This window comes from Populus alba, chromosome 14 (assembly GCF_005239225.2).
Source record: "Populus alba chromosome 14, ASM523922v2, whole genome shotgun sequence".
NCBI classification, from domain to species: Eukaryota; Viridiplantae; Streptophyta; class Magnoliopsida; order Malpighiales; family Salicaceae; genus Populus; species Populus alba.
Genome location: NC_133297.1, coordinates 15,941,532 through 15,952,155, shown reverse-complemented (window position 1 = coordinate 15,952,155; position 10,624 = coordinate 15,941,532). Strand labels below are relative to the sequence as shown.

Sequence of the window (10,624 nt, the reverse complement as noted above, 5' to 3'; positions counted from 1 at the left end):
ATTGGAAAAATTCAATTATAAGTAATATATATCCAAATTTGTTATTTATTCTTTTAGTACTTGTTTTTCATTTTTTATTGGCAGATCATATTATGTTAATTCTATTGTTGTGTGTGTGTGTATTCTAGGCAAGTCTAGAATTTCTTATTAATTTGATAGATATTTACATATGATTATTTCACAATTATATAAAGATATAATTTTATATTTCAAATTTCCCTTTTCAGTATTTTTTGTGTTCAATGTATGTTAGGAAAAATAAAAAAGTCACGTCTATTACAAGAATTTATTGTTTATTCTTTACTTAGAAATTCTACAATAATCAGTAACTTCCTCTAATTGATTGGTTAATCGGTACCTAATCCACAATCTATATGTTATCTTAATATTTCAATTGAATGGTTAATTAATTTCAATTGGAATACTTTTAATTTAATACATAAATAGTTTTATTTCGATATGTTACATATAACATATTATTTAAGCTTAACGGTGCAATAAACTTAATAATACTAAACTTATCATACATGTAAAAAAAATCACAGATTTAAATCCTTATCTTAAAGTATTGAAGCTTAAGAATATATATATATATATATATATAAGCTACAATAATTTTTTATAATGGATTTAGTTTAATACAACTTCACAATGATTTCATATAATTATGTTTTTAAAAAATATTTTTCACTTGAAATATATATTTAAATAAATTTTTTTATTTTTAATATGAACACATCAAAATTATAATAAAAAACATTGAAAAACATTGATTTTTCAGATTAAATGCACTTTTAAAATAAACAAAAATACAATTCTAAACACAAAAATAAATATATATAACAATACTAGGGTGAGCACCCATTTTATGAATAATGTGGTGGATGGTGGTAGTGGTAGCATGTCATTTATATACGTTTTTATTTGTTTTTATCTTTCAAAACTAATTTTGAAAAAAAAAAAATTTAATTTATTTATTTGCTTTAAGTTAACTCTTTTGTTTTCTGAATTATTTTAATTTATCGATATCAAAAATAATTTTAAAAAATAGTATTTTAATGTGTTTGTAAATTAAAATATTTTAAAAAATAAAAATTATTAAATTTTCAAACAAGTATATAAAGTACAAGATTTAAGAAATAAAATTGGAATATATATGTCATCTTTGTGTTTTATAACTCTATTAAAGTAGTATTTTTATATATTTTAAAGTATTTATTTTTTTATTTGAAATATATAAAAATAATATGTTTTAATTTATATTTAATATTAGTATATTAAAATAAATAAATTAAAAAGAAAATTAAAAAAAAAGAATTAATTTTTATCATACACCGCGTTACCGATCGCTACGGAAATGTAGAGAAGGAAAATCAAAGAAAACTGTTTGAAAAACTAGTGATATGATGATATTCTAAAATAGAGGGCAGCAACATTCTTTTTAAACCAACCATCATTAGTACAGCAGAGTATCTTCCAAACTCATTGGAGATTAAAAACCAGTTTTTAGAGAGAGAGAGAGAGAGGTTCTTTAGAGTGAGAGAGAGAGGTTACAAATTGCACTTTTCATTAAAAAAAAAAAAAAAAAAACTAAAGAAAAACACCAGCAATCAATCAATCAATAAAAAGAAAGAGAGAGAAAATAAAGCTGCCAAAAAACAATAGGCTAGCTTGCCTGTTTTCCGCCGAGTTAATTATGTGTTTGTTGCTTGCTTTTGCTTGTGCAATTTGTTTACAGACATGGGTAAGTGAAACACCAAACCCCACAACAACTTTTACTCACTTTGGTCTTGTTTCTCTGTTTTTGGGTCCGCTTTCTTTTCTTGCTCTCTTTCTTTCATTTCATTTCATGGGGTATCATAAATTTTCTTCCTTTTTATTGTCTTGATGGGTTTTGTTTGAAAAGTGATTATCTTTTGATGATTAAGTTGAAGATTGTTTCTGGGTTTCGATTTTATCAGTGATGGGCAATGCTAGTGGAAAAGGTGATGGTGAAGGCACTTCATCATCAGGAGTTAAATATGGAGGAGAGGAGGGTTATGAGCAGGAGGACGGTATGGAGTTTGCTGCACATGGTGGGGTCGCACCTATTAGCTATCATCACAGTCAGGGTGTGTATGCAGAGGCAGAGCCCATGGTTCACTCTCCTCCTCATAATCCTGTGGGATACTTGCAGCCTCCTCCCTTGCTCACGCCACAGGTCTTCTCCTTGTCTTCTTATTTATTTATTACTTTTCGACTTCATGGTTGCCAAATTCTTCTCTTTTTTATACATGTTATTGAAGAGTTAAATAAATATTTCTCTGATTAAGTAAGGTGGTTAGACCTTTTCTTTTCAAGGTTTCTTTGTTGTTATCTATCATTAGGCGTTGTTGCTGCATCTTTCAACCTTCGAGTTGTGTTTATTATCAAGTTATGGAATTTGAAGGTATTAAAAAACTTTGCTTACCAAATTTGGAATAGAATTTGGTGAATTGTACTGATTGTGTTTATAAGCAAGTTCATATCCTGGTTATTTATCTTAGATGCAGCAATTTTGTGGAAATCTTTTTCTTGAACTATATGGGTACTTCATTTTGTGACATCTTTTGGATTCATACCTGCTAGGCTGAGAAATTCATCCTGGCCCTGCATAATTGTCTTTGGATACTAAACACAGAGAAGATTTGGACATGAAAAAGAGGTTGAAGTCAAGGTATCATGCAATGTATGAAAATTTGATGCTCAGTTGAGAAAGGGCTTCCTGTTTGAGTATGCCTAAAGGGGATATTGCTTTGACTTTCTTCATGGTTTAATGTAATGTATATAAGGAACCTTTTGTTTATGTATAAACTTGGAAGAAAATAAGCTTGCATTTTTATTTTTTTTTTGAGAAATTATGAATCCAACTATATTTCAGGTCCCCATGGCTCCATTACCAAGATCTGGTGAAATGACTCATGTGCCAAATTATGCTTTGGTGCCTAATACAACAGATTTTAGGGGTGTGGTTCCTGAGAATCTGAGAGCTGTGATGATAACATGGAGTTTTGATGGCAAGCAAGTAGCTGTGACTGGATCGTGGGATAATTGGAACAGGAGGTGCCATAAGCTTTTGTGTTTCTCTTTAAGTTCAATCTTCATGTATGCCTTTTCTCCCACGATCTAGCTAATGTTGTAACTTGCCTTTCCTTTCTATCAGGGAACCCTTGCAGAGGATGGGTAAAGATTTCATTATTATGAAGATGCTACCAGCAGGTGTTTACCACTATCGCTTCATTGTTGATGAAAACTTTAGGCATGTTCCAGACTTACCATGGGAGCATGATGAAACGGGTACTGCTTACAATATTTTGGATGTGCAGGTAATTTGTAGTTTTTAGTTTTGTCCTTTTGTTCCTAAATGAAAGACTGAATGGATGAATTTCCTCTTGTAGTTATGCTATACATCAAGTAATAAAGGGAAAGGAAATAAGTACAATAGTTAGCAGATTATCCAATTGGCACTAATTTATCCACTTGTTTTAAGAGCGTAGCATATTGCAAAAGTTTGTTGGTCTGAACTGGAACCCTGATATGATAATATAACTGTTATAGCATCTGCTCAGCCAATTCTCATAAATCCGTTTAATTTGTCTATGTTTATGTTTAGTTCTTCATGTAAGGGAAGAGGATTTTTTGTGTAAATACATTACCGTTATTGCATATGGGAAGCTATGCATACAGAATGAAAATGGAATTCAAGATACTCTATGCGCCCCTATGTGTTTGACTAGCTTATATAGGCAAAGATGTATAGACAGAAATAATGCTCAGGATAGGCTACCTTTTTCAAGAAGGAATTCCCTGGGTATTGCTGTGTTTTATCTAGCAAAATGACGCCAGTAATTATATTCAAATGCAGAAACAATGTCCAGGATAGTATAATGTTCTTCAAGGAAAAGCTAGTGTGTGCTTGACTTTCCACTGTTAGTCATGAGTTGACAACCAGCATGTACACACATTCATAGTACCTGTTGTCCTTGTGACACATTGAACTTGATTCAAGCAGAAATGCACTTCTATATTATTTTTTTTCCACAGAACAAATCATACCCAAATCCTGTGAAAGAAACATCTCAATCCAATAGTTAAACTGTTAGGTGAGGTTCCAAAATATGATTTATATTATTCTCTAACACACTCCCTTGAATAAAAGCCTTTTAGACTTGAAACTTCCACAGGCTCACGCTACCTTATGCTTAATTTTTATCAAATAAATAGGGATGGTGAGGTTCAAACTCATGACCGCTTGGTCATTAAAGCTCTAATACCATATTAAAGAACCAATTCAACCCAAACTGTTAGGTAAGGTTTTAAGATATGATTTATATTATTCTCTAACAAACCTTTCTCCTTGGTGTGACAATGATCTTTCTAAAGCAACTGGGATGCAAGGGATCCAAATACTCTAGACCGGATATATGTTGTAGCCTAAACAATAAGGATCTATACCTCCAGTACTCGGAGCATGCAAAGAAACTGAAACCAAAAAATATATCATGCAACCAAACGGAAATGAATCATAACACTTAGTCACAAGTTTGTTGATTTTCAGTGTATTTATTATGCACAAGGGCAGCTGAAGTTGAAGTTCTAGTTTTGATGTCTACCCTCCCAGTAATAAAAGAATGAAGATGAACAAGGTAGTGGCTTAGTCACTTAATTATTTTAGATTTCCACTGTGTCCTGCTTCTAACATCTCCATGACAACCCATGTTATTGCAACATGCTACCTATTGAACAAATTTGTGGTCTTAATATCTTATTGCTTCACCCTTCTTTGATTTGGGAGCAATTCAGTGATATTGGACAAGATAAGTTCAATTATCTATTCATTATTAATTATCTCATTACCTCTGAGTTACATTGCACATAAACAAGTCCATATATACATGGTGCATGCTGTTGCTACAGCTACATTTCCTCTTGTCATTTTTTTGTGCTTTTGCATGTTTAGTGTTTCTGAGGAATATAGTAGCCGAAGCGCTTTCTACAGTTGCTGTTTTTCTTAACTGTCTTTGCACACTCAAATTAGCACATGGATTTTATCAAAAAATTTGGTCATGGTGTATGAAATGAATGTCACATGACGATCTTTTATGGACATTGGAAATGAGAATTGCTGTTGTCTTTTAACCAACCTCTACTAATTTTGAGGCTCAATTTCCATCTAGATGAAAAGAGATGCTTTTCCAGCCACGATACTCAGCACAAGGCGAGAAAACTTTTTATCCTTGAATTTCTATCTCTTGCTCGGGTATCTTTCTAGCATTTCTAATTATACAACCAAAATCAATGTATTACTGACATTTCCGGGTATGTCTCAAGTCGCTGTGATTTCAGCATATCTTTGAATAAATTTATCAACGGGACTTTTGAATCCATTCCACAAATCTTGCTTAATTGTTGCTTCTCTTCTCGCTATGATAGCTCAAGTGATATGCTAACTTTACCATTGTTTGTGTCCATAAACTTTATGTGCTCTTTGATTTGTTTTCGTTGTTACAATGTGATGTGCAGGAGTATGTTCCAGAAGCTCCAGAAAGCCTGTCTGAGTTTGAATCTTCTCCTTCCCCAGTTTCAAGCTACAATAATGAATCTCTGAATGACAATGATTTTGGCAAGCTTCCACCTGATATACCTCCACAACTGCAGTTAACACCATTAAGCGAACAATTTTCTGCTATGGACGGTTACCAATCACGGCGAAGGCCTCGGCATGCAGTGTTGAACCATCTGTATATTCAAAACAGCCGAGGTGAGCCCGTTGCACTTGGCTCAACAAATCGCTTTCTCCAGAAGTATGTAACAGTAGTACTATACAAACCCACAAGGAGGTGAAGCCATACCGTATTCTTTAAACTTCTAGATGCTAGAGTTGGATTTTGTTTGATGTAAGTATCATTGTTAAAAAGAATTAAGATTTCCAGCCCATGGAAATAGTTAAGTTGAGGAAAGAGTTAGCATAGTAAAAGGTTGAATTCTTTACCACAGGCTTGCTTTTTTAGTTGCTGCTCATTCTGAGAATTATATATTGGTAATGTGTTTGTGTGCCTCTTATTCTAACAAGTCTACTTTTTTCAACACCCATTCACCTTAGGTTTCAAATACTAGAACGTGTGTCTACCATTCTTAGCCTAGCTTCATGTTACAAAGAAGTTTGAGCTCTACAGTTTAAGTTTATGAGCATTAAGTGTTATCGTAGCATTTTGAGTGCCCAAAAACAAATCTCTGAGGTAACTAATCTGCTCATATATGCAAGAATTGACAAGCAATTACAAGAAAAACCCATCGTCTAGTTCTCATTGTGAACTGCAGTCACAGTATGAATGCTCAAAATGTGTCTTACAAACAAAGTACATATCTGAGAACTCTCAAGGATTGGGAAGTGTAAATAAACTCAATCAAACCGAACAACTATGTCTGTAGTCTGCTTGCTGCTCTGACTCTCACCTTACAGGAACCTTAATCCAGCCATTAGCAAAAGCAATGGCTAAGATCACAAAGGGAGTTGACATGCCAAATATAATGATGTAAGGAAGAGGTGTCTTCATGGGATTCTCTCCTTCCCTTTCCCCTGCAGTCTGCCAATACCTGCAATTTAGCAACACCACAACACATGTTTTGATAGAAGCACAAGAACAAATCGTCGAGACAGGGGAGCAGAGAGAACTGAGTGCTTACTGTTCTGGTTCTTGTTCTCTGGTTATAAATTTCTTCTTCCCTTTAGGCTTGAGTTCTCCATCCCCTTCGCCTAATTAAGAGGGCCAAAATCATCTCCTTTTAGTCAAAAATCATCAACCTCATTTTTGGCCAAGCCAAACTCGACCAACAAATTGAAAAATAAAAACATCTAGAGATAGAAATGTACCCAAGTTTGCATGGATTTTGAAATGATGAACCCTTTTCTTCGGTGAACTGAGAGTGAAAACCACAGAAGAGAATGATGATGGCTTGGATGGGACGGGAAAGTGGGTGTTGAGAGAAGAAGAGAGAACCACCTTAGCAGCCATGTTTTCACAGGGCTAAAAAGCTGTGTGTGCCCATAAATTCCTTGACTATCACATATATGTCTTTAGATTTTTTTTTTTTTATTTTCTGATAATATGGATATGGTGCCATGCCAATTATGTTTTCACTTCAGGATACTAACCTTATCTAAATTCCAAACAACATATATGCCAAGTAAAATGCCCACGTGGCCAATCGTTCTTTTCTTCACATGTGGTGTTGAATCATCAAAATATCTTGTGTTTGGGTTCTGTTCATAGACAAGTACAATAGTAATATTTTTTTTTCGTTTTTCTAAAAAAGAAAAAACAATAAGTTCAAGCAATTGCAAAGCAAAACAAGGGAGATTTTGAATTCATATCCAGTTTTCAGACCCAGTTTGGGTGGTCGGTTCGGTCTAAAACCCGGGTTTCAAGTTTTAATCGAGTCATTAGATCGCTCAGATTGTTATTTTTTTAAATCAAAACGATATTATTTTAGTAAAATAAAATACAAAATTAATAGATTACGATTGAATTTTTTATCAGGTTTCGCCGGGTTAACCGGGTCACACCGAATTTTTTTTTTTTCTTTAACTCGACCTAGTTCCATTCTTGAGTTAGCTGAGATTTAAATTGACCCGTCAGAACGACCAAGTTTAAAAATCATGCTCAAATCTCATTTTCATCGATCCATCATTAATTAATCTCAAAAGGAGAGAGAAAAATAGAGAGGGTGGAGAACAAACAAAGCCTAATTAATAAGAGTAATGTTAAGAGAATTAATACCCTTTTCACTAAATATTGAGAAATGAGCTCAATCCCCACTTATATTATAGGATTTATCTCAGATATATCCACACATGTATAATTGCATTTATTATATTCATAGCTTTTTCCTCACCATTTCAATACAAATAAAAACCAGATAATATTTTATAAAGTATATGCTTTTCTCAAGTAACATTTCTTAACGTGGAATACTATTTTGAAAAAAGTATGGAAACTATATGATATATAACATGATATATGCTTTTCAACGATAAGAATACAGACAGCGAAACAGAGGTGGACATCATCTAAGCTACTTCAACTGTTTCGGTTAAAGCGAAATGTATTTACATGGAAGAAATTACGGTTTCCATTTCTATTATTGATGCACTCGGCTTTTATGGTGATAATGTCCAAAATTCCAGAATGTTCAAGGAACAGATTATTTTGTATTTTGATAATAATTAATCACAATATTCATGTAATTAATTTTTTTCTTCTTATCTCAGGAAATATCAAATTAATGATAAAAGCCTTAATGCCTATAAAAATAGTCATTATCAGTAGGATTTAAAAACCCTTAATTATAAAGTTAATAACTTTTATGAAAAAGATAATATATGAAAGAAAAAACTTTAAATTTAAAAAATAAGAGTTTTTTGTTCTTGTTCTTGTTTATTTTATTTATTTATTATTATTATTATTATTATTTTGTGGTTAATGCTTTCAAATATAAGCTTTTAGAATATGAAAAGTTATAAACATTTTACTTGTGTGATTCAAGTGATATTTATAATCTCTATATTTTGTCGTTTTCAAGAAAAGAAAAGATTAAAAAGTTATTTGCTTTTAATGGCATTAATAAGGGATAAAGATCTCTTACACTTCATTAATCATGAATAAATATTTCTAATATTTTATTAATGAGGGGTAAATATCACTTACAAGTTATTAATAAGATGAAAATATGGTAGGTTCATGAGAAGACCTTTCCTACATCTATTTTTGTTGATCACGATAATAAATAAAATGTCGATGTCATAACTACCTGCTATTGTTAACTAGGTTGTTGCCCTACTTAGTTAATCGAGTTACTAATTTCAAAATTAGGTAAATCATATTATCTCATTAATGGCTAAGGTGTATAAATATATAGGCTATCAACACACTAAAAAACTGATTATAATCTCCACATTCATAGATCAAAAACATTTTTCTTAAACCTCATCTTCTTTCATTTTTTTTTAATAATCCTTATCCTCCATTACACTAGCTTAAGCATCAAAGGTTCCCTAGAAACACATATGAGATTGTTTTGCAGTATTCCTAGCTCATCTAGTCTAGTCTAGGCATTCCAAGCTCATATAGTCTAGTCTTTTTTATTCATTGATCCATCATTAATCATGAAAAGCCCAATGATCTTTAAAGTTTTATGCAGCTTCATCAATAATATTGTTTGTGGAAATGTCTCCCACCATTTCCACTAGGCTGGGAAGTTCCTGCTCCCCTGTGGTATTTTGTCCTAAAGTCATCTTGCCTTTATTTGCCCAAGGTTTTCCTAAGCTAACTAAACAATTTTAAAAGAGTAAATTATAGATAAAAGAAAAGAGTGTTCTATCATGGTTTTGAGTTTAGCACTCTCTAAACACATCAATGTTTCACCCTTACTTAAAATTTTAGTTTTACTCAAAACTATAAGTCTTTTTTACTTTGGTATTTGGTGCAACTAACTTCAATTGAATTTTTGCAAAATAAAAAAGACAGAATTCTTATTTAGAAAAAAAAATGATAATCTCATATGTAGTTTTATCCACTCTCATTAACCTTTTAACTATATATATATATATATATATATATATATAAAGACTCCACCAAACAATCATTCAAGTTAAAGCTCCCCTGGTCATGCTCCCCATGCCATTTGCTAAGATATCAAGTTAATGGTGACTATTAAATTATTAAGGCTACAACATGTTAATAAATTTGTCCCATATATGTCAAATCATTTGCCATGCTAAGACAGCTTTCCAAGAAGCCTTCTTCCATCAAGATTGATAAATAATCATTTAATGCAAAGGTTGGAAAGTGAACATAGTGTTCACAGGTAATAAGCATGAATAAAGAAGAAGCAAACCATTTAAATTCATATTTAAGGCTTTAAAATAAATTCTTTTTATGTTACCATAATAAATTACCAGAAACACATAGGAGACTTGTTTTGCAGGTATTCCAAGACCATCTAATCCAATCTTTCTTATTCATCAATCTATCATTAATTGTGATAAGCATATTCCTTTTTTAAATTTTTTTTTAGCTTCATCACTGTGAACATATGATCTATCTAGGAAAAGTTTATTGAAGAAGAAATTAATAGGTTTTCTAAAGTGACTAAGCATAAAAAAAGTATGGCTTTATACTTTTATTTATATAAATGGATAGATTTGTAATCTTGAAATAAAATCCCTTATATTATTAATAAAATAATGTATTATTAAAATTTACAATATTTTAATTTGTTAGATTTATGATGAATTTCATTAAAGAAAATTAAGAAAGACTTCTATATCTAGCTTTGAAGTCAGTGAGGATACAATAAAATTTTGTATGTAAAGAGAAAGAAAAACAATCTTACATGCCATCATAAGAACAACTGAGAGTATACAATGAAAAATTAATAAAGAAACTAAGATCTAGAATCTAAAAGAAAACTATTCTATAAATTAATTCACCCCATAGCCACTATTCTTTCCAAACTAAACCTATACTTACTATAAAATCTTTGATCTGACTCTTAGTTCTCTCTCATCTCTTTCTCCTCTCACTTTTATTCTCTTTCTTCTCAT

The 10,624-nt window shown here is 31.6% G+C and overlaps 2 protein-coding genes across 4 annotated transcripts; one reads left to right on the top strand and one right to left on the bottom strand.

Moving 5' to 3' along the window:
• The first annotated feature begins 1,458 nt into the window (after positions 1-1,458).
• On the top strand, positions 1,459-6,076 carry LOC118046120 (SNF1-related protein kinase regulatory subunit beta-2). Of its 3 annotated transcripts, XM_073404547.1 has the most exons (6): positions 1,468-1,744; positions 1,962-2,200; positions 2,900-2,956; positions 3,011-3,081; positions 3,182-3,344; positions 5,542-6,076. In XM_073404547.1, the coding sequence occupies exons 1-6, from the start codon at positions 1,741-1,743 to the stop codon at positions 5,860-5,862; spliced, it is 855 nt and encodes a 284-aa protein (XP_073260648.1). In that variant the 5' UTR covers positions 1,468-1,740; the 3' UTR covers positions 5,863-6,076. The 3 variants fall into 3 exon arrangements, with proteins under 3 accessions (XP_073260649.1, XP_073260648.1, XP_034910830.1); XM_073404548.1 differs by having other exon boundaries at positions 1,459-1,744; positions 2,900-3,081; positions 5,196-5,791; XM_035054939.2 differs by having other exon boundaries at positions 1,470-1,744; positions 2,900-3,081.
• A 220-nt stretch (positions 6,077-6,296) lies between these two features.
• On the bottom strand, positions 6,297-7,121 carry LOC118046251 (uncharacterized). The gene is made up of 3 exons (XM_035055109.2): positions 6,893-7,121; positions 6,706-6,775; positions 6,297-6,615 (listed from the first exon to the last, which is right to left on the bottom strand). Exons 1-3 carry the CDS (start codon positions 7,032-7,034, stop codon positions 6,471-6,473), a joined length of 357 nt encoding a protein of 118 aa, XP_034911000.1. The 5' UTR covers positions 7,035-7,121; the 3' UTR covers positions 6,297-6,470.
• Positions 7,122-10,624: the final 3,503 nt, after the last annotated feature.

Bases quoted from the DNA above. Each gene is read 5' to 3' on its own strand.
- LOC118046251 (XM_035055109.2), bottom strand. From the start codon at position 7,034: ATGGCTGCTAAGGTGGTTCTCTCTTCTTCTCTCAACACCCACTTTCCC. The intron at 6,776-6,892 runs GTACATTTCTAT...CCTCTTAATTAG, and splicing joins CAAAATCCATGCAAACTTGG to GCGAAGGGGATGGAGAACTC. The intron at 6,616-6,705 runs GTAAGCACTCAG...GCTAAATTGCAG, and splicing joins AGAGAACAAGAACCAGAACA to GTATTGGCAGACTGCAGGGG.
- LOC118046120 (XM_035054939.2), top strand. The intron at 2,201-2,899 runs GTCTTCTCCTTG...ACTATATTTCAG, and splicing joins CTCCCTTGCTCACGCCACAG to GTCCCCATGGCTCCATTACC. The intron at 3,345-5,541 runs GTAATTTGTAGT...TGTGATGTGCAG, and splicing joins ACAATATTTTGGATGTGCAG to GAGTATGTTCCAGAAGCTCC.